This window comes from Odontomachus brunneus, unplaced genomic scaffold (assembly GCF_010583005.1).
Source record: "Odontomachus brunneus isolate Ranch 3 - 2012 unplaced genomic scaffold, Obru_v1 Obru_scaffold_052, whole genome shotgun sequence".
Lineage (NCBI taxonomy): Eukaryota > Metazoa > Arthropoda > Insecta > Hymenoptera > Formicidae > Odontomachus > Odontomachus brunneus.
In genome coordinates, this window is record NW_022639502.1 from 389316 (window position 1) to 415332 (window position 26017).

The 26017-nt window shown below is 37.9% G+C and overlaps 4 protein-coding genes and 1 long non-coding RNA gene across 14 annotated transcripts in view; 2 read left to right on the forward strand and 3 right to left on the reverse strand.

Moving 5' to 3' along the window:
* Positions 1–8623, reverse strand: part of LOC116845496 (uncharacterized protein CG10915) — a 63085-nt gene extending 54462 nt beyond the window's left edge. The window contains exons 1-8 of one of the 4 annotated variants that reach the window (XM_032818258.1): positions 7759–8623; positions 7159–7260; positions 6704–6928; positions 5852–6473; positions 5546–5641; positions 5180–5289; positions 2101–2508; positions 23–1842 (exon numbers count right to left, since the gene is read on the reverse strand). In XM_032818258.1, the coding sequence (XP_032674149.1) occupies positions 1828–1842; positions 2101–2508; positions 5180–5289; positions 5546–5641; positions 5852–6473; positions 6704–6928; positions 7159–7260; positions 7759–8016 (1836 nt within the window). In that variant the 5' untranslated portion in view covers positions 8017–8623 and the 3' untranslated portion in view covers positions 23–1827. Of the gene's footprint in view, positions 1–20; positions 2509–5179; positions 5290–5545; positions 5642–5851; positions 6474–6703; positions 6929–7158; positions 7261–7758 lie in introns of those variants that run through there. The other 3 variants (XM_032818257.1, XM_032818260.1, XM_032818259.1) reach the window with 3 other exon arrangements.
* Positions 8624–11051: 2428 nt separating this feature from the next.
* On the forward strand, positions 11052–16400 carry LOC116845431 (uncharacterized protein C05D11.1-like). The gene is made up of 14 exons (XM_032818101.1): positions 11052–11223; positions 11586–11827; positions 11987–12155; positions 12224–12387; positions 12562–13080; positions 13157–13411; positions 13533–13706; positions 13814–14050; positions 14155–14335; positions 14529–14781; positions 14965–15151; positions 15229–15372; positions 15611–15921; positions 16051–16400. The coding sequence occupies exons 1-14, from the start codon at positions 11052–11054 to the stop codon at positions 16109–16111; spliced, it is 3069 nt and encodes a 1022-aa protein (XP_032673992.1). The 3' UTR covers positions 16112–16400.
* Positions 16401–16412: 12 nt separating this feature from the next.
* On the reverse strand, positions 16413–18354 carry LOC116845432. Of its 6 annotated transcripts, none has more exons than XM_032818105.1 (3): positions 18292–18354; positions 17015–17351; positions 16413–16799 (listed from the first exon to the last, which is right to left on the reverse strand). In XM_032818105.1, exons 2-3 carry the CDS (start codon positions 17342–17344, stop codon positions 16584–16586), a joined length of 546 nt encoding a protein of 181 aa, XP_032673996.1. In that variant the 5' UTR covers positions 17345–17351; positions 18292–18354; the 3' UTR covers positions 16413–16583. The 6 variants fall into 6 exon arrangements, with proteins under 6 accessions (XP_032673996.1, XP_032673994.1, XP_032673993.1 ...); XM_032818103.1 differs by lacking the exon at positions 18292–18354 and adding an exon at positions 18025–18193; XM_032818102.1 differs by lacking the exon at positions 18292–18354 and adding an exon at positions 17886–18172.
* LOC116845435 lies at positions 17349–19416 on the forward strand. The gene is made up of 2 exons (XR_004378245.1): positions 17349–17495; positions 17710–19416. It is a non-coding gene; the product is annotated as an uncharacterized LOC116845435 (long non-coding RNA).
* Positions 18745–23995, reverse strand: LOC116845433 (ras-related protein Rab-14). 2 transcript variants are annotated; one of them, XM_032818108.1, is made up of 7 exons: positions 23387–23995; positions 21908–22020; positions 21408–21534; positions 21213–21330; positions 20935–21053; positions 20769–20837; positions 18745–20569 (listed from the first exon to the last, which is right to left on the reverse strand). In XM_032818108.1, exons 2-7 carry the CDS (start codon positions 22011–22013, stop codon positions 20452–20454), a joined length of 657 nt encoding a protein of 218 aa, XP_032673999.1. In that variant the 5' UTR covers positions 22014–22020; positions 23387–23995; the 3' UTR covers positions 18745–20451. The 2 variants fall into 2 exon arrangements, with proteins under 2 accessions (XP_032673999.1, XP_032674000.1); XM_032818109.1 differs by lacking the exon at positions 23387–23995 and adding an exon at positions 22812–23345.
* Between the last annotated feature and the right edge of the window lie 2022 nt (positions 23996–26017).

The following is a 26017-nucleotide window of genomic DNA, read 5'->3' on the forward strand; positions in this document are numbered from 1 at the left end:
TGTGTGTGTGTGTGTGTGTGTGTGTGTGTGTGTGTGTGTGTGTCTGCAAAATATCTTTCTTCAGTTCTATAAGTTTGTACCGACATTTACGAAATTATGTGAGACGAGGCAGTGAATATAGCACATGATAGCTTCTTCTAAGTTTCCCGTTTCTAGCCGAGTTGCATCAACAGTCTGGTTTAACTGAATCTGTCTTAACGACTTTGATACAGCGCGTCACACCTTTTCGGATTCTAAATTCTACTCGTGATAACGCATGTCGAGACGTAACGTGCGAGACAGCGCTGAAGTCTGGTTATCAGATAAGACTCGCGAAACGGAAATCCGCAAGACGCCGCCGTGCGCGAAAAGTCGACCGTAGAGATGCAGATCCGATTTGGATCTGCACTGTCATTACACACCGCCTGGTACACATTATTACCGGCGGTATTTCGAAGAAAAAATATCCTACCGAAAGATTGCTGAATGTATATACACATACAAATTTACAAATATATAAAAATATACAAGAAAGAAATTTCCGTGGAGACTATCGAGAAAAGACGTTATTAGAAATTCACCGAAGAATCAATATGTAATTGTGCGCGGATACGCGCCCCTCGAATGAGAAAAAAAATTGAATCGACCAGAAGTGCTTGGTATTGAACTACGCTGATGCAACTTGCCCGTGGTGAATCTTCTCATAAACGCAACGTTAAGGCTCCTGGCCCCTCACCGCGAAACTCTTGATTGATGACGCCAGAAGTGAGAAAGTGCATGCCCAAAATTTCTGCAAAGTACGTCGAAATAAAACAAATATTTCCGAAAAATGACACTTGCTATTGATTAAGCACACCTCCAAAATACTGCGAACACTTTCCTTTTGCTTCAACAATCAATAAATAACTATGAAATTAACGTGACATGCAACCTTTTCTTTTAATCTTTTTCCCTCACTACTTCATTCCGTTAATTTTACGATTATTTATTGATTGTTGAAGCAAAAGGAAACTATTTAAGATATTTTAGAAGTGTGTTTAATCGATAGTGTCACTTTTGAATGTGTCTTTATATTTCGGCGTACTTTGCAGGAATTTTGGGCAGGAACCTCGCTTCTGATGTCATAAATCAAGATGGCTAGGGGCCAGGACCTTTAACGAACCACTGTGGAGGTGCCTAAGGACCCTTTTCCTTCGTGGTTAGTCAATGACATGCTCGTTTACCGATTGCCTCAAGCGACTCACGCTTGTTCGCAAGCTTGTTCCTCGTATACGAGATCGTTGAGACGCCACGACGATCATTCTCGGCCGACCGAAACGAGCCGGTACAGAATAAGCTATCTAGGAACCTACAGAGGCTATCTTACGTATCCGAAGAGTAACTCTAGCTCCGATCAATTATTTTCGCATATTAGCTACAAATGTCAACCGTTGTTCCGTTGAAATGGACAGAACAACGCTTCCAGGTGACGTTCCCGCGGACGCGACCGGACCGCAGCCGTGAGATCTAGTCGTATAAGTCGCGTACACGCGACCGTTCTTCTCTCGATTCAGTCTCTCGAGCGGTCGACTCGACAAGTGTGTTACGAAGCGCCTCGGGACGAGTTCTCCTTCTCCTCTCTTGGCTCTCCTGGGTCTCGGGAAGAATCTTCTGCGAGACGGAACTTCCGGCGGTCCAGCTTAGATTCCAAGCGTACCGCGGCGTATGATGTGTCACTTTCTTTTTATATTCTTCCTTACTTGCTTCTATTATGCACATCTCGATGTGTGTATACATATATCTACGTTCACGCTTTCACCCTTTCGCTTTTTGCTCTTTCTCTCTCTATTTTTCTCTCTCCGCGCTTGATCAACGCGGCTTTGTCTGAAATCACATTCACACAGATGCTCCGATTGAACATACCTGAACGTATGGTATCATATCGCGTGTGTTTTGTGTAGGTATGTGTGCGTGTGTGTATGTGTGTGTGTGTGTGTATGGTGTGCTTGCTTGCGTTTGTGTTTAAATCGCTTGTTTTGCGCGCTTCTCCCTCAGGCGAGCGTGCTTATCCTACACGTGTGCGTAACGATCATTCATCGGCTAAGCCTTAAATATTTATCTCGACTCTGTCGTGCTACTGACCTCTTCGTCGGCAGCTTGGGCAACGGCGCTCGGTTGCTGCGCCTGCGAAGGTGCGGCGGTCCCGCTCGCCGCCGTAACGTGCGACGAGGCCTGCTTACCGAACTTAACGGTATTATCCTGCTGTGTGCTTTGCGACAGTTCCGGTCTTCTAAGGTAAGCAGCCTCCTTTTTCGGTGGTACCACTGGCTTATTCGGTGGTACCGGGGGTGGCACGCCGCGCGAGATCGGCGGCTTTTTCGCGGGCAGTATACCGGCGGCGGCGGCGACAGCGGTGGGTGCTTGAACGGCGGGGCTGCCGGGACCAACGTGAAAGCCGAGCTTCCCTGCGGCTTGCGACGATGTTATAAGCTTAGCCGCGGCGGTCGCAGTATTAACAGGAGCAGGTACGACCGGTCGCTTGTCTACGGCCTGAGGAATGAACACACACAACCATGACCGATTTGAGAGGGTTGCGCCGGCGGCGGCGGCGGCGGCGGTGGCGGCGGCTTACGGTCGTTTTGCCAGACAGACGGACAAGACAAACAGATAGACAGGTAGGTGGACAAACAGGCAGGCAGATAGGCAGACAGACAGACACTCCGCCGCCAACAGTAGCGAACTCCACAACGTGATAAAACATTATTCTTGGTGAGTGACTTACTTTAAGGATTTGGAGAAAAAAGAACCATACCAAAGAACTAATCCAAAGCAGAGACCTCGGCGGAAAAGTAACAAGGGAGTTGACGGCAAAACTACGAGAAACTATACTCAAGATCGATGCGAGGAGGAAAAAGAGAGAAAAAGAGTTATTCACCGGTTACACAAGCGTAAAAGAAAAAAGAAAAATGGTCACAACCCGCTAAGACTCTCGATGACCGAGATATCGAATCGAGTGCGCACACCGTGTACTGTTAATAGATAATTGCGAGGGAGGAACCTCCTTTCGATTCGACCGCATATTCTTCGCAAATCACCACAGGATAAGGCGCGCTTGAGACGCAGTCAGAATTACGCAAAACAGAGAATGGATTAGTAATAGAACGTAATGTGTGACAGAACCTCGGGGAAAAAGAGACGAATAGGGCGATACAGAAAGCCTGATTCGAGAAACGAGTGCTTCGGCGTGGGTCCTTCAAGATCGAGGATTGTTACGATAAAAAGAAAAGAGCTCCGACCCTCGGCCAGACGCGTACCACCTGCTTGTTAAGGTACTGCTTGCAAACCAACTAAACGATACATAATAGACGTCCAAGTTCGTAACCAAACCATATATAATTTAGTAGTAGCGATTACGGGATTGCGATTATGAAGTCAAGCGGGGAGAATTGTAAATAAGGCTCAGAAATAAGTTGCATACAACTTTTAATTGTAGGAATCGGTCGACGTACATGTGAAATAATAAATCTTATGTACACAAAATAAAAGTATCGTAATAAAATATAATTCTAGATATATTGATGGTGTGCTAACTTAGACTGGTATATATCGTGGAAATATATAACATATTGCGTTGCGAGCGTCTATATTGTGTGTATATATATATATATATATATATATATATATATATATATATGTATTTATGTATGTATGTGTATTTAACACCGTCAGTAAACTTTACAAATAACGTGTCAACAAAGTTAGCAATGTCAAGTAAATCCTCCTCAAAATAATCTGCTTTCGAATTGTTCAGTCACCTAATAGAAAACCCTGAGAGCAAAGTCGAATTGTCCCTCTCAGTGCACCATTAGATAATACGAACGATAGAAATAACGAAAATGAATTTCAATCAAAGCGAGAGCAATTCTGTACATCGAACTGAGGAAGACGATAGTAATGAAAACCAATCATTCAATTGACCCGTCCCAATATTCTACCAAATGTCTATATACGCTGTTGCGTGATAGCACAGCAGCACAAGAATATAAATTTCACTACTAAAATGCAATCATCTTCATTTCAAATAAGAAGCAATAAATATCTAATTATATCTGTGCTTTTAAATAAAATCGTAATGGATAAATATGCATGAGGCTCGTTAATAAACACGTAATTATAATAAATACACGACGATAAAGTGTGAGTGCGTGTGTATGCATGTGTTGCTTACGACTTAAAATATCGAAATAAAATGTATAAGACTAGAGAAACTTATAAAGTGCTTGTGTAAAATCAGTGTAACAACAAATGCAATAATCTTATTATAAGATTAAAATGTGTCGAGCGGGGCATATGAGAAAATTATTCAATAGATAAATTAATTCTTTCTAACAGTTTTGCCGCGTATCTCAATAGCATGGTTTCAAAGCATTAAATCCTGAGTTGCGAAAAAGAACACGACTAAAAATGCGAATTAAATATACATTTCTTCAATTATTAACCAAACAAAATAAGGTTAAAATGTCTAACAGTCATACACTGCAGTGCAGGGAACTATTTTCGTTCAAGATATATTCGGAAGATATCTCGTAAAGCTCCAGTTTCGCGTATATCTTAAATTATAAAGAGCCTACTTACACTGTAAATTACAATCTCTAGCATATGCATATAAATTCTATGTCATCTGTCATCTGACAGAACAGGAAAAATATTTTGTCTTTCGTATACAATTTATAATACCATATAATCGTTGTCATTACGCCAAAATTTCTTTTTTATCTAATATCTATAATGTAGCTCTTTTTTTATTGGACATGAATTCATATCAATATATGATATTTTATTAAAGCTATATATAATTCCTATCTGTCTCCAATACACAATACTGACATAACAAGTTGAATATAATTTGAACTATAAATATACATATATGTGTATATATAGTACTAATGGAAGAAGTTCCATGCAAAGACTAATAAGAATAACTGATTTCTACGTTTTAGTATTAACTTGACTTTTCTTATCATTATAAACATAAACTGTTCACAAAAATTATATTATCTGAATTTTTTACTTTCACTTTTTTTTTCAAAAAAATACTAGTAATCTAGTACTTATTGATATATGATAGAAAAATATGTATTACAATATTTTGCATGTATAAATAGGCTCTGTATAATTTTCAGATTAATGTCGAGTGTGTAGGGAAATGTGGATAGGTTACCTGCGTGTCTGAAGTAGTTGTAGACTCTCCACTTGCAGATGTTAAATTCGGTGTATACGCAACCCCACGTAGTGCCTGTCCAGGTGTTACTGATCTAGCAATTCCAGTTGCTAAAAGTGAGGAAAAATTGCACGTTGCTTTATAATTAAATTTTCACAGGTTTCCATGCACAAAATTGCATAGAATGACTCTAAAATTTAAATTGACTTAATATAAAATTGTGTATTGCATGTATGTAAATTTATGTTTTATATGTACAAAAACTCGCTCAAGAAATTATACTTTAAGGACCTTTATAGATATATGTCATTTGTTAAAATAAAACTTATTTGACATTGTTACACGAAAATATCTAAAGAACCTTACTTGGTCCACTAACAGGAACACTGGACACTGTGGCAGTGGGTTGGACAACTTTACTACTAACCATAGGTGTCCCTGTACCCAAGACTGCTCCTTTAACTACAGAAAAGATGTCAAGGATTTTAAGATCAACTTGTTTCCTAACATCAATTAATCACACATCAAGAACAATGTGAATTGAGCAATGATCTTTTCACTTATGCTATTTTACATTATGCTCTCTGCTTATTTAACCAATAAATGTCACCGAGCATTTCTTGACATGCATAATTTCTAAAGCAACAAAACGTTGAGAATACATAAACTTACTTGTTTGCGGAGCACTAGCTGGCCTAAGTGTTGGCATAGCAACCAAATTCGCTGGTTTTGCAGGTGGTGGCGGTGGAGTTACGCCAACTCCTCTCACGGGACCTCGAGCCTGCGACTCTTTCCATGTATCCATCTCGACTCGTAATTTCTCTAACTCCGTTTCAAAGTCTTTCGCCCTCTTCTCCTCCTTCACTAGAGCCTGCCGATACTGTTGCCTCTCCATGTCAAATTGCGCTAATTGCTTCTCCAATTCTGCTTCCATCTGCAATGATTTCTTGCTCTCTTCCTCGAGGCCTTCGGCCATCGAGTCTATCCTAACTTTCTCCTCGCTGAGTATTTGAGCCAAATCCTCAGATCGTTTTCTCTCCTCGATGTACTTCATGATAATCTTTTTACGTTCCGCTAAAAGTAGAAGCACTATTTGCTTTTGCCGATTCTTCTCCTCCTCGAGATGATCATTGACCTTCTTCAATTCAAGCTCTAATTTCTTTTTTTCTTGCTTCTCCAGCTCCAATTCTTTCTTCAATCTTGTTCTCTCTTTTTCGAGACCGTAAGTGATGTCGTCGCCTTGGGCGGTATCGTGCTCATGTTTTCGTTTTTCTTCTTCCAATTCTTTAATTACCTGTAAACGTACAACAGTGACGGCGTGATAAGTATTCATTTCTTATGTCCGGTTTCTACCAAAGTTAATTAAACCTTAATCTAAGTTAGTCTTTGTCTGAAGGATTTAAACTCAGGTTAAAGTTTAATCTACATTGACAGAAGATATTAGTAATGATATATCGTCATACATAAATTAGTTGCACTGTTTTTCGTAGTACGACGAAATATAGAACAAAGTACGATACATACCGCTCTGTGCCTAATTTCAGCATCTCTAAGAACTTTGGACATCCTACACTGCGCGATTCTTTGCTTGCTCACTAGTGCCTCCAGACTAGCGACCTTTTGATCAATTTGATTCCCTTCGACCCCACTGACGCCGCCTACTATCGCAACGTCGCGAGCTAGCGCTGCATGTGGGTCTGCGGTTCCACTAAGATATCGAGAACTCAACAGATGTTTCATTTTTTCTGACTGAAAGAGAGAGAAGAGAAAATCACCAGCCCATAACAATTTGAAACTTAAGCTGCAATATGGTTAAAATATTTCAGGCAATTACATCACATGAGACTGTAACTAGTCATTATAATACAATTATATTATTACACATTCTTTCTACATTCTTCTTTATAATGTGAATTTGTATATACTACTAGAGAATTAAAGGAATTTGCAAAGAATACAAAGAATATCTTGCTATTTACTTTTAATGCCGCTATCACAATGTCTCTTGCTTGCAGCTCTCCCTCCAGATAGCCCAGCAACTTCAGCAAATCAGTTTTGCTCAACTCCATCTTTGGATTGCGCTGCAAATGCACATGACAATCAATAACCATCTTAGTATTTACACAAGGATAACTATCATGACTTGTACACATATACCAGCATGACAGCACAGAACCAGGCTTGACAAGCCCTGGACTGAATCGTATTGAAAGAGCTTAATCTAGATACATATACACAGAAAAATATCATCACGAAGAATATTTTCTTGATAATAATCTTAAAATATACTGTAAATTTGAGAAAAGTTCATTATGTTCTCAAAAAATGAATTTATTTCCTTTATAAGAATATTGTAGAACCTTATTGAAGAAAAATTGGGTTTGACTCTATGTAATAAGCAAACTGAATTTTTATTTTATATTCTTGATTAAAAATGCTAAACTTTCTAGAAATCAGAATATATTTTGAATAAATTTGTAATAAACTTGTGACACACAAATTTGCAGATATATGCATTTGAAATATTTGAAACAAGTAACATTTACTCAAATGCAGTACGTGTTTATCTGTGTATATACCTTGAGAGTATTGGAGGAACTCTTGTCCAAGGGCTCAATGTTATTGGCCTGCTGTTGCTGTTGCTGCTGAGGCTGCGACGGCGAAGTCGGAGCGGGAGCGGCGGTAGCGGCGAGTGTCTGCGCCTTGGCGGCCGAGATCGCGGCGGCGGTGGCGAGGACGGTGGCACCCGGCGGTGGTGCCGACGACGGCGGCCCGTTAGCCGCCGCGGTGCCGGGCGAAGCGGTGATGTTAACGGCGCTTTGATTCTGCGATGCCATTGCGTGCGATCCACCCTGACGGGCCGCTTATTCACGAGTACTACTGTTTATTGTCGACGACGATGGGGACGGCGATGACCGTGGCGCTAGGCGCGTCGTCGTCGTCGTCGTCGACTTCCTCGTTCCCCGCAGCCGACGCGGCTCGGTAAGCGGCTCGTGAGACACGCTCGCTCGCTCGCGCGAGCTCCTACGTCGACTTGTTCAGCCCACGATGATCCGGAGACGATTCGCCGCGGCCACGGGACGCGCGAACACCTCCGCCGGACACCCAGCGGCTCTCGACGCTCGCTACATTGCCACAGGACCAACGGCCGCGCGTACTCCTCCGCCACCACCACCTCTTTCTCCTCGTCGTCGTTGTGGTCTTCGACGTCGTCCTCGTCGCCGTTCTCCCCTCGTCTGTCGTTCCGCTCGTCTCCTCCTGGTCGTTACTCAGGATCGGTCGGCACACGCGCGTTCGTGCGCCGTCGACGAACTTGTTCACGCCGCGAACACGAATTAACGCGGCGTCCGGCGCGACGACCCGCTTCGCTACGCTGCACTACGCTCACCTTGACAAATCGAGCGCACTCACAAAGCGCACGCAGCTAAAACTCGATCGCGGCTCTCTCGTGAAAGGCGCTCCGATCCGCCGTCGATTCGATTGCGTCCAGTCGAGAGCTCGCGAGAGATCGATCGATGTTGTTACGCGCGATAAATAAACGACGCGATGGTTAACCCTTTAAGTAAGTAGTCTCGGCCTAGCCGCCGTTACGACAAGACGTGTTTGAACAAGTTCGAACCTTGTGATTTTTTGGAACGTGCCTTGGAATTTTCCAAGACTTTACTCTCGAAATATATCATAAATCAGAATAATGGCGTTGGGGCATAACTCTTATGGCTCCTGCACACAGGACGCGGTAATGCTTGCCGCGCGGCGGAAGGCCGCGCGACAGCCAATCAATATATTGTTTTTCCGTAAGAGCTAAAAGATTATTACGGAAAGCAGCATATTGATTGGCTGTCGCGCGAACTTCCGCCGCGCGGCAAGCATTACCGCGTCCTGTGTGCAGGAGCCTGGATACTCTGGAAATCCGGTGCAAAAAAAAGGAGCCAAATATTGAAGTTGAAGTTGAACCCTTTTTTTAAGTATCACTATCCTTACGAAAAAAAATACGAAAAAACCCTCAATTTTTGGTGTTTGAAAACACTAAAAAATTAGGGATAAACATCTAAATTTAAATATTAACATTTAATATTAACAAAATTGAGGGTTTTTTCGTATTTTTTTTGTAAAGATAGTACACAGGTGTCTATACTAAACTAAATTGCTAACAAGGGCTTCGAATGTGTGTCGTGTAAGATTTCCAGTTGCATGCGAGAAAATAACGGCGGTCCTGTGTATGTGACGTTGTTGTGTGACGTGTCATTTGTGTGAGTACTTACAACGTACAATGGATGCTTTCCAATTGCTTAAAGCCCGTATCAGACTACGGATTGAGAATTGAAAATTGGCCAGAGCAAAGTTCACCAAACTTGAGCTTAATGAATTTTGCTCTGATTGGCTAAATTTCAATTCAATCTCAATCCTAATCTATAGTCTGATACACATCTTGACACATACGTACACAAAACCAGTTTATTGGTTGCATGTTATCTAAAATATCTTATAAGATAATATGCAACCAATAAACTAGTTTATTGTGTAACACAGCGTATATAACTGGAAAGTACCCAATGTGAGTCAGCGTAGCCATTAAATTACTGTCGTAAAACCAAAAATGCCAGCATCTTATTGCATAAAAAAATGTAACAAAAAAATAGATGGTATTGGACGTTATTTGCTCTGCTCATTTTCAACAAAAGAATTTTATGACTAAACATAGTGAAAATATGTGGCGATAGCGGTCATTTCTCGCATGCACCGAAAACTCTATCGGACACAAGCCGTTATATACCTTTAGATAGCTTGTTAGCAATCTAGTTTAGTATAGACATCTGGGGCTCGATTCTCTAACTAGTTGCGTATTCTTAAGTTTTACTGCGCAGGTTTAATCATACCATAAAATAGCTGCGCAGTAAAACTTACGTATACGCAACTAGTTAGAGAATCGAGCCCCTGTGGTCCTTCTATTCTGGGGCCCTATTCCGTTACCATTTACCGACAACTGTCGGATCAGTAGACGTCGTTGCGCAGCTTTTTTATACTACAGAAAAACTGCGCAACCACGACTACCGATCCGACAATTGTCGATAAGTGGTTATGGAATAGGGCCCCTGGGACAAGCTTTTCTAAAGCCCGTATCACACTAGCGATTGGCGATTGATGATTAACGATCGAAGATTAGATTTTGACGAATCAACGAGCTTCAATCTTGGCTTGCTTTGTTCCAATTGGTCAAGTTCGAATCTTCAATCGTCAATCATCTATCGCTAATCGTTAGTATGATACGGGCTTAAAGGCCAAATCACACTAACGATTGGCGATAGATGATTGACGATTGAAGATTCGAACTTGACCAATTGGAACAAAGCAAGCCAAGGTTGAAGCTCATTGATTCGTCAAAATCTAATCTTCAATCGTTAATCGTCAATCGTCAATCGTCAATCGCTAGTGTAATTTGGCCTCAAGGCCAAATAAGACCATGTTTTTATTATTTTTAAAGAACTTTTAGAAAGGTGGAAAATATACTTAAGTTAGTATGTGATACAACCCAACAGAAAAATAGACATATCTTTATTTTTAAGTAGTACGACTCAATGACGGCTCAGGAAAGTTTTCATATTTTTAATTAATATGGTTAAACGGCGAGATTATATTATTTTCGGTAAACTATATTATCTTCGAATAATGCAATTCGATAATGGATTAGAAAGATTTGATTTTAAAGTATTACGATTGTTTTATTCTTTAGATCACCGCGCGAACAGTGATTCATTAAACATTGACTCATCGATCGAACGTCCGCCCACTTCTACCGAACGGCGCTTGAGTATTTCGTTGTGGTTAGAATACAATCGATAGTTTACAAGAATTTATATTCAGATTTCGGGATATGGCACCTGTGGATAGTTCTCCAAGAGAAAATATGGGCGGATTCGAGTTGATATGCTCGTTAAAGGCAGAGGATACAATTCCGGTACATATGTACAAATCTACGAACACCGGCTTGACAGTTTGTATCGCGGAAATAGACGGGCCAGTTGTCAGTGGCTATTTCAATCTTGGTAAGCGATACGTCGTCGGTAATAATTTTATATTGTGCTAAGTTTTACCTTATACTGTTTATCATATTTTTTGTTATAAACATATGCACTCACGTGCTGAGTCCATAAATTAACATACGCGCGCGCGCATACCCACGCATACACGTGTATGTATAGTGCAACAATTGAAAATTGTCATATGAATTAAAATAGGTCTTAATATGGTGATTGTGTAAAATAGAGTCGTTCTGCTTAAATACTAATAATATTAAGTATTTTATTATAACATTTCCTAACAATCTATATATTTTTTAATGATAAATTATAATTCAAATTATATATTAATTTTTAAACCTTAATCATAAAAAATTTTCTTGTAACAGCTACCGAAGCATTTGATGATGACGGCCTTCCTCATACATTGGAGCATCTTGTCTTCTTGGGCAGTGAAGATTACCCCTACAAGGGTGTCTTGGATCTCTGGGCTAATAGATGTTTGGCATCTGGCACTAATGCTACAACATCACGTGATTGGACATATTATACTATGACAACTGCTGGCAGTGAAGGATTCCTCTCCCTAATGCCAATTTATCTTGAACATATACTTTATCCGACTCTTCAGGTAGTTTTCAAGATTACAATCATTATAATCATTACAATTCATAACTGCAATCTATTCAGCACAAGTTGTTATCACAAAGTATTTCTAGTTCTGTAGTATTTATATAAAATTGTTTTATTTCTCTATAAAGAAACATTTAACAATTGCATATTTTGTTAGGATGCTGCGTATCTTACAGAGATACATCATATTACTGGTGAGGGTAAGGATGCGGGTGTAGTTTACTGTGAAATGCAAGGTAAAGAAAATACAGGAGAATTTATGACACTTATTGAAATGGCAAGAGCAATATATCCTGGAAAATGTGGATATAGATCAAACACTGGAGGTATAAAAGTATACAAAGTTATTAAATCACAATGTTACTTCAGACATTACTTACTTTTATATTTACAGGTGCATTAAAGAATTTGCGAGAAAGTACTAACAATGAGAAAGTAAGGCAATATCATAAAGAGTTTTATAGACCAGAGAATCTAACTGTACTAATAGCGGGTCAGGTGAAGCATGCTGACGTTTTCAAGGCTCTGCAACCTCTGGAGCAGAAAATAATTTCAAAGGTATTTTTATATATTTTTATATATTTCTAAGTTTATCAATTTGAAAAGTTAATGGAATCTAGACATAATATATGTATTTATATAATATATGTATTTATATAATATATGTATTATATGTATTTATATAATTATGTATCTTGACATTTTTATTATTTTCAAGTTATAAAATTGTAGGGAAATAGAGGACCATTTAAAAGACCTTGGCAGACTCCAGTTGCACCACTCACGAAGAGTGAGGATATCGATGTTTACTATCCGTGCGATGATGAGGATAATGGAATGGTGTACATTGGTTGGCGAGGACCGTCTGTAGCCGATAAAATATACGATTGTCTCGGCTGTTCCTTACTTGCCAAATATCTCACTGATACGTCCGTCAGTCCATTGCAAAAGAAATTTGTCGAAAGAGACAGTCCTTACGCCAGCAATGTGGATTATGTTCAGTACGATTACTTAGCTTCAACTTTGTGTTTTAAGTTTGAGAATGTGCCGAAAGATAAGATTCCCCTGATCAAGAAGCCTCTGATGCAAGTGTTCAACGATATATGTAGCAACGGTATAGACATGAAGAGAATGAAAACTGTAGTTCACAGGAGCATCCTTGAAAATTTAAGTGCCTTGGAAAACGAGCCGCATAATTCAATCGCGCATATGCTCTTTAATCATGTATTATACGGAAACACAAAGCAAGATGTGAGTTACACAACGCTAATTTGTAAATTAGATTTCGCTTCGCGTATCAATTGCAATTTTTCATATCTGTTAATAGCTTGATCAAAGATTGAACACTGTGCGTGACCTTAAACTACTGGAAAACGAGCCCGAATCGTACTGGGTAAATCTTTTAAAGATATATTTCGTTGATGCTCCGATGATTGTTGTGAAAGGTATACCTAGTATTGAGAAGCAACGCGCCTTAACGCAAAAGGAGGAACAACGAACGGCTAAACAGATAGAGAAGCTGGGTACGGATGGCTTAGAATGCAAAGAGATAGAACTTCAAAAAGCTGTTGAGGAGAACGAGGTACATATCGAAGTATATTACGACAAGCACCGAAAGTATTCGTGTGTTCAAAATGCTTCTTATATATAAAGTATCATTAATTGACTCTTGATGTTATCATTGATCTTGTTTATCTCTGAAGAAACCGGTACCTGATGAGTTATTAGAAAAAGTTGCCATACCTGGCACGGATACTATTAACTTTCATCATATCAAGAGTTATACCACTGAAACTCCAGAGCAACATTCTAGATTAGATGTTACTAAATTGCCATTCTTCACCTACTTGGATCACGTTAACACAAATTTCGTTTATGTGAGTATTATAATATTATGTCATGCTATCATCTCTGTCATGTCCCTGATGTTGTTATAAACCATTACACATTTACACCATTAACCATTACACATTTTTTAATTTAGCTGTTTGTCCTTATGGACACTTCCTCTATTACCAAAGAATATAGAAAATATATTCCATTGTTGCTGGAAGTCATTATGGAATCTCCGGTAAAGAGGGACGGCCGATTAATTCCTCACGAAGAAGTAGTAGCCGAATTAGAAGCAGATACTATAGAAATTTCCACTGAAATTGGTTTTATTAGCGGTTCGAGATTTTCATGTGGTGCCTATAGTCACACTGTTAACTTGATGCTACAAGTAAGTATAGTTTCTGGATTTTCTTCTTCTATGAAAGAATAATTGCAACCATTGAAGAGAAAAATTAATTTTTTTCATGTCTCTTCATTTCTTTATTCACTTAGCTCGAATTGGAGAAGTATGAGAAAGGTGTACAGTGGATCAAAGAGCTTCTGTACGATACCGAGTTAACGGTCGACAGATTAAAAATAATAGCAACGAAAATGGTGAATGATGTAGCTCAACAAAAGAGAGCCGGATCCAAAGTCGTGAGCCATTTAATGAAAGGATTATTATATAATAAAGGTTAGACTTTTTTTGTCGCAAAAATTATATTTTTAAATATAAAATAAATTATAAGATATATAATATATAATATAAAAAAAAATATATATATATATATATATAAATTATAAAATATCAGCTAAATTATAAATATAAAATAATGCGAAAAAGACGTAAGATTTTCACAGTGTACATTCCTAGAATATATTTTCAGACAGCAACACCTTTACATCCAGCATGTTGCGGCAGCAAAAGTTTCTTACTGATATTCTAGAGCGCCTGAATGATGAAACAGGAAAGAGAGAAGTTATCGCGGAAATCGATTCGGTCAGAAAAACTTTAACATCCCCGAAAAATATGTTACTGTACATGGCCGTTAACGTAGAGAAGTTAACAGTGCAAGTTCCAAACGTTTACGCTCCGTGGACCATGTTCTTCTCCGACATGGGAACTTCAGTGAAAACAAAGTAGATATAATTTGCACACTCGATAAATTAATAATTAAAACAGGTTGCATCAACGAGATATTATTTCCGTTTAATTAAATTTTCTCTTATTACTACTGTGTATAATCCAATATATCAATATATACATATAAATTCAAATTAGTGTAACATAGCTTTAAAATAAAGGCATAATAAATTTTTCAGGCTTAATATCACTCCCGATTGGTCATTGCTGAATCCTGCGGACGACATCACAATTAACGGTTGCATTACAGGATTGGGATGCATCGAATCTTCCTTCTTATGTCATACTTGTTCGTGCATAACCGACTATCAGAGTCCTGATCTACCAGCTTTGTCTGTTTGTTTACAGTATTTAACTCAAGTGGAGGTAAGTGTGTGTGGGATGAGGTCATCTAGTAAATTTAACGGATTGGTCATCATCATGTCGAGAATACGTAATTTCAGGGACCTATGTGGAGATTAATCAGAGGACAAGGATTTTCGTACGGATACAGCATTTTTCCCAGACCGAGCGAAGGTTTATTGTATTTGGTTCTTTTTAGAGCCACGAACGCGGTGGCGGCGTTCAAGGAAACAAAATCAATAGTGGTACGAAATTTTACTAACGAAGTTAAAAAGGAGAAGAAAGCTTACAACACTTTTACCTTGATGAACTTTTGAACGCATCTAGTATCTAATAAGAAAATTTATCTTTTGGAGAGAAAGAAAGTTACTAAAAATTAATTTATACAGAATATTGCTACAATCTTTATTTCATTGATTATACACGTGTCTCCAACGAAAACAGAAGCTACGGATATTTTGTATCGCGAAATTCCTGTTGCAGGAAACGCATCTTCCGGGCGATAAATGGGATAAGCTGCTTTATGAATCAGCGAAGTCGTCAATGATCTTCGAGATAATTGAGCAAGAAAAGACAATAGGCGATACAGTGATGAACTCATTACTGTCATATTTTAAGAACGTACCACATGATTATCATCGTCAGATGGTACGGCGTATTTCCGCTGTAACTATGGAAGACATGACCCGTGTAGCGACCTTGTACCTCAAGCCAATGTTCGATCCGAAGAAATGCAAGACCACTATCGTGTGTCATCCCTCTAAAGTTGCGGAAATAGGAGAGACCTTCAAAGCGTAAGCAGAAGTTTACTTCTCGTCGTTTCTATTCTCTTATTCCTTCGTAACATATATTTGTATATAATTAATATAATTAATTATATATAATTAATATATAATTTATATATCATTTCTTTTCTGTTGCAGAATGAATCAAGATCTAAAACTGTACAACTGTCTTGAAGAGACATACTTGAGCGAGTGGTAAGAAAAAAAAAAGTATATTTGTGAATTACAAACTCGGAAAGCATTTATATTTGGCAACTGATTTTATGAAACTTATAAAATTATATTTATATTAAGCATTTATATTAAGCCAACTGAATTTGATTATTTAACTAGTTTCCAGGCCAACGTACATTATAAAGAGTTATATTATAAAAAGTTATGTATACTCTGCCTAATAATATATAAACACTGCATAATATGTTAAAACGTGTGTTCGCTTTTGCGTAAAAGCAACGAGACATTCTAATAATAAATACTTATGAAAGTAATGAGTCTTATTCTCTAATTGTAATACATTTATTTACTCTGAATACGGAATCTTGAATACACGCATTTGAATGTTGTATACTTGTTTGTACTACTTGTAATATTTAAATGGGTTTTAAGCTATCGGGAATAAAAAAAATTGATTCTTCACATGGCATTTTTCTGTCTTCCGTTTAACTAGAGTATCACGTAGAGACAGCTGCTACAGTTTCTATCTCTAATGCCGACACGCCACGCTGTTTGATTGGCATATAAACGCCGCCGTAGATTTGGAATTCAAACATAGTGATATTTGTCGTGTCCAGAGGCTCACCGTCCGGCATCTCGCGTCCACGATAATAAGGTTTAAAGTCTTTCAAAGGTAACGTCACCGTGGAAAACTCGTTGTCTGTTATCGGTACCTGAAGTGGAAACGCATGATACTACATTTTATTGACGATTAAAAGTGTCGAGTTCCGAAAATAAAGAAAAATCTCGTGCGATAGCACAGAAATACAGAGAATATATATCTATAATGAATATTCAATTACAAATATATCAATGAAAACGTTGAATTGCAGGTAAATAGCCTAAAAAAAACGCGCGATGAGAGAAGAAGGTAATATCGAAACTTTACTGTGAAGAACTGCTCGTAGCTAAGATCCAAGTTGGAGTCCTGTCCTTTATGCCTGAGAGATATCTTGTAGTTGCTGTTTTGCCCCTGTCCTCGGCAGGTGATCTCGATATTCTTAAATTTTGACAAGTCGAGATTCGTTGGCGTTCTGACACCGGCGAAACCGGCACCGTTTGGTTGCGGATTTAGCAGCGTAAAGAGGATGGCTCTCTGAAAGAGTTGGCTGGTCTGCAAAGTTAACACGGCCTTGGACTTTCCCACGGTTCTCACGGTGTCGGACATTTCGCTCCAGTCGTCAACATTCCGCGTGTTCATGAAGTCAAACAGCATCATTGTGTCCCTGATTCAATTTACACGATGGAAAGTAAAACGCAAATTTATGCTCCAAGTATAATTGGTTAAACGCAACTCTTAACCTCATCGTATTAAGTAAAGGCAGGTCGCAAAATATGCGAATTCAAATAAAAAATATTGATAGAAAACAGTGAGTGACAATATATACTATTACTCACTTTTATTATATGTATTTTATGATTTTAACAATAAAAATATTAAAGTGATCAGATGACAGATGACACCAATATATAAGATATATCGAACCGTTAAATATCTCAATGGTTAAAACATTAAATTAAAGCTCCGTTGAATCAAACTGCGCACTCGAAATTAAAAATGACAAATGTATTATCTGCTTTTAGCTATGGAGGTTAATCCGCGAGACACTGTTTTCTCAATCACTTGCGATTTAAAAAGAAGCCCTTCCAGAGATTCATGATTACGCGAATTCTCTTTCTCATCTTTGAAGATCTCGACGTAACCCTGAAAAGGGGCCCTGCAGCATCGTGTAACGATAATGACGAGTACGCCTCCTCACCCTCTTGCAAAGTGGCATGACATACACGTCACGGCGACGAGTACGGCGATCGCTCGAAAATTCATGCCTTGAAATATTACTTCACCAGCGGACGCATAAATATACGAGTTTATCGAAAGTGCAGCCAATAAATACTGACATTTCACTGACATGCCGCATAATTGTGTCGCTCGGAATCTAAATATGCCTTTAGCACGCTATGGCAATTACAGACACAGCCATCTTATTTAGTATAACAAGGTATTATATAACGCTAGAAAAATTAAAAAAAAAATTGTTAGGTTAACGGGAAGCTAAATCAAAATTAATAATTGACAGTAGTACACCGCACCATTCTATATAAATTAAAATTTACATCTAGATTAGAATCCTTTATTATACAAGTTTTATTTGTTGCAATGCTTACAGTATACAAGTAAATTGTGCTGCACAAGTCACAGTGTCGCTTACATAAACGGAGATGTAACAATTTCAGCCACACGAACCTTATCACAATAAAAATATCATACCTGTTTTCACAGCTCCTAACATCACTGATAATTTTCACTGCTTCGCGAAATAGAAGGGCGAGAGATTAATAAGTACAATAATAAGCTGTTAATAACTCTGGTAAAAAAAGAAATTACTGCTCTATGATCTAAAAATTTTGATTTTCCTGTTTATTAATTATTGAAGGAGAAAGTACTGAATACTATTAACACTTGATTTGAACAAGCCAATCTATCGGAACAAACTACCGCGAGAACCAAGATTTCTGTAAGAAATAATAAAATACGTGAAAAAATGATCCGCGTGTGTAATGAATGAGCTGTTTACACAACGAGGAAAAAACTGCCGATAAAATAAGAATAGCATTCTCTTTCGTTGAAGCACCATGTAGAAGATATTTATTCCCTGGCATTCTCTCATACTCGTATGTACAAGATACAAAAAATATAACAAAGATACGTGAGAAAATGAACTCCTGTTACGCGGAAAGATCAAGTGCTACTGCGATTACACCCGACAAGAACGGCATAGATAGATAACATTATCCTAAATTTATTTCACATTGCATCTCTTTCAAAATACTCCGAGAATATACAGTTATATAATTAACACAAAATATGCTAAAACAACCGCCCGTTATAGACCGAACAGATTCGTTAAAACTTTGGTCGAGCTTATTCCGGGACGGTGCTTCGCATGTTCTTCTCACGCTACTCGTACAAATCGTTCACAAGTCACATAACACCAACAAGGACGTTAAATCATTGCATGTATCTTATGAAATTTCTACCTTCTTTTTTCTTCACATGTCTTGTACATGTAAATGTTGCCTTTGTACCACACATGAATTTGTAACAAGATAGAGCCTATGTAACTTCGCGAGAAGCGCGCCAATTAATAAGTCGACGTTTGGATTCAATGCCCGCGTGAGGTCGCAATATAACAGGCGATACCCCAGGAAACGAGAATTTGCAAATTCCGCTGTTTAATTCTTAAGCAGAGAAGCACAGTATGCTAAATTACATAAGGTATCAAAATAACAGATAAGGAAAAAATGTTGAAACGCGTGACAACATACATTCGTCGCTACATTATTACATTCACGTAATACTCGAGCAGGGTACAAATTATTCAAGCTAGTTTAGGCTTGTATAAACTAAAATTTTGAATTAATGAGAAAATAGGTGAATACTTCCATCTTAACGTCTTACTAAAACGTGTCAAATCCAATATATTTTGATGTGTGTATATATATATATGTGTGTGTGTGTGTATGTATGTGTGTAAATGTTTAGATTTCATCAAGAATAGATATATCTTTCAAATATGAGGAAAAAAAGAAACTTGATCCCTACTTTTTTTCTCTCCGTTTGTAGTCGGACTTGTAAATAACTAAAGTCAGCTCGGATGAGCATGTACATTCTGCTCTCGGTAAAAAAAAGTTCAAATAAAGCAATTAATATATCCGTTGCTTGTCTGATAAAATTTTCATTAAGTTTTCGAAAGCAAAAACTTGCGTATTACACAACTAACAAATACGTGATCCTCCCATGAAAATACGAATTAGTTGAATATAAATCTCATCATTCATATTCGCTGTTAAGTAATTTCTGCGGAAAAATTTCCAGCCTCTCGAACAAACTTCGCGATCGGCTCCACATGCTATTACACGTGCACGGCACTAAACGGATTATCCATTCTTGCTTGGCTTCATAACAAAATGCATAATGTGTACAAAATATTATGCAAGTTGTAATCATAAAAAAGCCGTTTCATCGATTTTATTATGTTTGCTGCGTCAAAAATCGATAGCACGTTATTGGAATTATCTTTACGACGGTATGTATCTCTACTTTGTGTGTCGTGTATTTATAACATTGTATTACTAAAATAATGCTAATTAATTAAGAAAAAAAATAAGATCATTTTAAACGTGTTTCGTTTCACTCAAATAGACTTCACTTATCAAAGGGAGGATTACGGTTACGAGACAAACTGCTTGCTACACTTAATATAAATCATATATGCATTAATAGTACCAATCAATTAATATATCTATATACAAACAAATAAGGACCTAACAAGAGCAGGAATCCTTTCCTCCCTGCTGTTCATTAGACACTCCTTGGAGACTGGTACGGCCCGGTTGACTAGGATTATGCTGAACGCCGGATTCTGCTGCGTTCAGGTCCAATCTACAAAGCAATCAGTCAACAAAATAATTACATGATATTTGAGGCTTTCACAGTGTGGATAAACGCTGAATTTAATTTCCAGATTGGAGATGCGTTTTTGCGTCTTTCTTTATTTCTTATATCTTATGATTTAACATCATCATATGTAACTATATCAATATGTTCGTGCTATAAAATTGTAGCTGATCGTTAAACTTACCGGCCGTCCTGTATACTCTGGAATATTTTCTTTGCTGTTTCCAAGAAAGCTTCCTCCACATTATGCCCGCTGTTTGAGAAATTAGACGGTATGGTTTCACTTATAGTTACACAAGAATTTATATTTTGTTTCAAATATTACAGAAAAAACGTAAAAATTTACTCACGTCTTTGCGCTAGCTTCAACAAACATTAAGCCATGTTCGTCAGCAAATTGTTTTGCTTCCTCGTAAGTAACATCACGTTGACCTTCAAGATCACTCTTGTTACCGATTAAGAATATAACCTGCAACAGGAGACACAATTTAATTGTGGAGTTATTTTATTACTCATAAGAGATAGATCTGACTATCTTGCGCAATGAAAGCGCAACATTTTAAGCCAATTAAAGACAGAAATTTTCCTTTACAATTGCATTATCGCATGTAAATAGCTTTTTACGTACAGTGCTTGGATTTGTCAAATTCCTCGTGTCTGTCAGCCAGCTACTCAGATGATTATAAGTTGAACGACGTGTAATATCATACACCATTAACGCTCCAGCTGCGCCTCGATAATATGATCTAACAGAGAATATTTTTATATGCAGTATAATTTTATAATTAATGATTACATATCTCTCAGATATCACAATTATTACCTGGTAACTGCTCGAAATCGTTCTTGCCCAGCAGTATCCCATATTTGCAATTTGATTTTCTGTCCTGCCACTTCAATGATCCTAGTTCCGAATTCGACGCCAATGGTATGTGGACAATCCGCCATAACTAAAATTACAAGGCATTACATTTAAAGAACTTACTTCTTTTTCTCTATAGTTGTTTAAGTAAATATCTAACATCACATAGTGTTTTAATATTTACTTGATATATTTTTATAATTTTGCAAAAAAGTTTAATATGATAAACAAAACAAAAATCTATGCATTGCTATTTTTAAAAATGTTGCCTGCCATACATAGCATAATGTGTACTATAGTCGTGTAATGACATGACAACACATTCCTTAAAGATGTGTCATGGAAAATGGTGGTATATCACAAAACAGAATTAGTTTTCATCAAATTTTAGATATAGTCATGTGTAAGTATTCACAAAATTGTGTATTTGTACTTATTATCATGTATTACTTATTACTCACACTTCTTTTCTGTAAATTGATGAAGTAGGCAGGATTTGCCAACACCCATATCTCCTATTATAATATATTTGAAGATATAGGAGTAATTATATGGACCAGTCGACATATTGCACCTATAATCAAAATTTTACAAAGTAGACCATATTTATTGCAGTTGTTCATTATTGACAATTTGACAGAATTGATAAAGTCTATAGTTTATTGAATATTCATTATTATTGTGACATTGTCAGGCTTAAGATATCTGAGATTGATTAGATTCATATTTCGCAGAGTGTATCGCACTCTTTGTTTCATTTGATACAAGATAAATATATAATTCATGAGAGTCATGACAGATAATTTCTCAAAGTAATGTCAATAATCAACTTATGATTCTTACTATTATAATTATATTAATCCTAATTAAAGATAAAATATATGATTTCCAATTTAAAATGTAGAGACAAAGACCTAATCTATGATTTTAGAGAGAGAAAAAGAGAAAAAATAGGACATATTATATATATTATGTACACATTTGTGAAAGTGGTAATTATGATTGATAAAATAAGTGAACAGTGTCTTATATATTTTTACACACACACTTCTACAAAGTTGAATTTATTGACATATTACACAAAATGTACAAAACAGGCCTACAAAATATTAAGAGCTATGAGTATTGTTTATATGTCACGATTATACAATTCTCTGCAAAGAATAACTTTGTAAGAATTTATTTTATTTCACGAAACATATTCAATAATCAACAAACAGTTCTTTTACGATAGAAAAACAACTTTCGCGAATTCATGAATAATCCATGAAAAAAACTTCGAAGGATTTCGTTGTAGTAGCGACATTTGGACATGGCGCTACTAGGCTATTATTTTTCAGTAAGAGCGAATCTGAGATAGATTACGCTAATCTGACGATGAGACGAGAAACATGTGAAGCGCGATAGAATTACTGCGGAGTACTGAACAAACGTGCGGAGTCCCTCGAAAAACAGCCACTCTCAACACAATAGAACTGCCCACTCCCATAATTACGTTACGTCTAATTAGCGCGTTTCCACGATGTACGCGAAGGAGGAAATTGTAAATCAGAGATGAGTGAAGGCAGAAGAAAATCTCGCGAGCAGACTGGCGGACGGAGAAAGAAAAAAAGAAATGTTTCTTTGTAGCGTTCGCCATCGAGTCGCCAGAATGTGCGATAACGATAGAAGCCTTCATTTGCTCAAAAGTTCCGGTCTAACCGCCGTAACGCGAGGACGTGTCCGAACTTGTTCGGACGTGACTTGTAATTTTTTGGATATACTTTGGGTTATTTCCAAAGATAAATAATAATACGACTAGATCAAGAGAATGGCGTTGGGGATATTGTCTTAAGGACGTCAGTCGTAAGGACAGCCGAAATCAGAGAATGAGAGAGAGACAGAGATAGGAGCCTTCGATGTCAACAATGTAATGAAGGATGCGGCAATCGTGTACTCACAATGCCTATAAATCGGCGCGGCGTGAAGAAAGAGCTGCTAACCGCTGGATAGAAATCGAGGAATGGCCGTGCTTTGTGATACACGGCGAGATTGTTCTACGGTACGATTCACTCTGCCATCGAATCGCGAGTCGCTTCAACGGCGGCTGTCGTGTCGGCCTGCTGCTGACTTTCGGACGCAGCAACCTTTCCCCTCGTATGTGTCACGCGCAATATGGCAGGCCGCAGTCACTAACGACGATGGCGGCTGGTAAAACGTCAAACCACCTGTCACCTGCTAGCTCTGTAACGCTACGTTTCCGTTCGTCAGCCTATACGCGCGTCTCGGCCTCGCACTGCCGCTAACTTCGCTTACTAACGCTAAATCGAAGAGGAGCTAACTTCGCTCGTTAGGCGCTGTTCGACGTCAATCGTCTCTAGAGCGCGAATCGAATAAAACGCTCGAGTCGAAGATTGAATATTCGAAATGGCCTACTTGAGCAAATTCACGTGTTTAGATGAAACGTACGGATGAAGAAATTGTAATTAATTATACTTGATATGTGACAATAAACAACATATTAAACAACATAAGTAACATATTTTACTTTAGGTCAATGTGTAGTTATTTTTCTACGCACTCGTTTTATATACCTTTCCGTGTGCATGTGAGGCGTCTACCGCCTGGTAAATCATTAATGCTCGTATTCATATGTGGTCTGTTCTTTTCAGCTGCACTGCTGAACTGGTGCAATAAGTTAAAGTGAGACAAGTATATTTTTTCTCATTCTAACTTATTGCATCAGTTCAGCAGTGCAGCTGAAAAGAACAGACCAATGGTTTGTTCTTTGTAGCTGCACTGTTGAACTGGTATACAATAAGATAGAGCGAGAAAAAAATATATGTATCTCATTCTAACTTATTGCATCAACAGTGCAGCTACAAAGCATAGACCAGTAGTCAGGTCTTATATTTAAGGCCTCCTTAAGTTTATCTTTAGATGTTCTACGAATCATTTTATTGGTTACACAACATCTTTGAAAATAAACTCAAGGGCTATGTTCCAAAATTCTACTCGGTGGATAGAGTATATTTAATGGAGCAATTATGATAAAAAAATCCTAGTTATCTTTGTTCTTATTGGTTCTTATTTGTTCTTATCAATGAAATGCTACTCTATCCGTTGAGTAGAGTTTTGGAACGTAGCCAAGGAGGCCTGAACAATGACGTATATACATAGACCAAGCATTCTGTCCGCAAAATGAAGTCGAAAGTTAACAGTTTAAAACAGAGTGAGAAAGTTGATTTGCCTCTAGTGCTTTCTCACTCTATCTTATTGAGTTGCGTTCGAAAACACATATTGTGTGCACACTACTAGACGATAGCCGTTGGAGCGAAATACAAGAGATAAAAAGAGAGGGAGAGTACTCGGGTGACGTTTCCGAACGCAGCCGTACTGTCAAACAGGAGAGCCCGTTTAACACTGCAAATGCTTTAAAACGTTAAATAAAGCAATGTGATTGATCCATTCGTCGCTCTGAAGCACTTACAGCACTAAATGGAACTATTTACAGCACTAAAACCTTATCCAAGAACTGTATCCCATCATAGCAACCTAACTTTTTTCATTTGACAGTGGAATGAGAACAGGATAAGAGCAATTGCTGTGATTATTTATACACAACATAAAATATTATAAATATCAATTTTATATCAAGATAAGTAAAGATATGGTTTTATTATTTTAACTCTGCACTGCATTATATATAGCACTTGACAGCTTGATAGCGACCATATTCTTTCTATACGATAGAATGAGAAAACACTATAGGCAAATCAACTTTTTCACTCTGTTTTAAACTGCCAACTTCTGGCTTCACTCGTTGCTACAGCAGAAGTATAGGAATGCTTGGTCTATAACTGCGTTCCGAAATTCACTGCCAGTGCTGAAATTCTATAATATACGTGACATAAACTATAGATTTTCAGTACTGGCAGTGAATTTCGGAACGCAGCCTATGTATGTACGTCATTGGGTCTGAACAATTGGCCCAAACCAAAGGTTGCTATGACGGGATACAGTTCTTGGGTAATACTGGATTTACACCGCGCTCGACTTCTTTCTCTTTCTTCATTCGAATCCGAGGAATAGAACAAACGGGGAAAAACGAGGGAAAAACGAGGGAAAAACGCTGCGGAGCATTTGTAGCGGTGTTGGACCGCGCCCTTTATGTTACATATACTATAGCACTTCTAGTAATAGAATACACCCGGGTGGGGAATCTGAACGCAACCAAGCAGAAAAGTCCGTTTAACACTGCAAATACTTTAAAACGTTAAATAAAGCAATGTGATTGATCCATTCGTCGCTCTGAAGCACTTACAGCACTAAATGGAACTATTTATTGCACTAAAGCTTATGGAGGATTCACACCGCGTCCGATGTCAGACGTACGACGTCTGATATCCAATAGGAGAACAGCTTTCCAATGGAGAATTGTATTCTCTATTAGACATCGGACGCGGTGTGAATCCTCCATAAGCTTTAGTGCAATAAATAGTTCCATTTAGTGCTGTAAGTGCTTCAGAGCGACGAATGGATCAATCACATTGCTTTATTTAACGTTTTAAAGTATTTGCAGTGTTAAACGG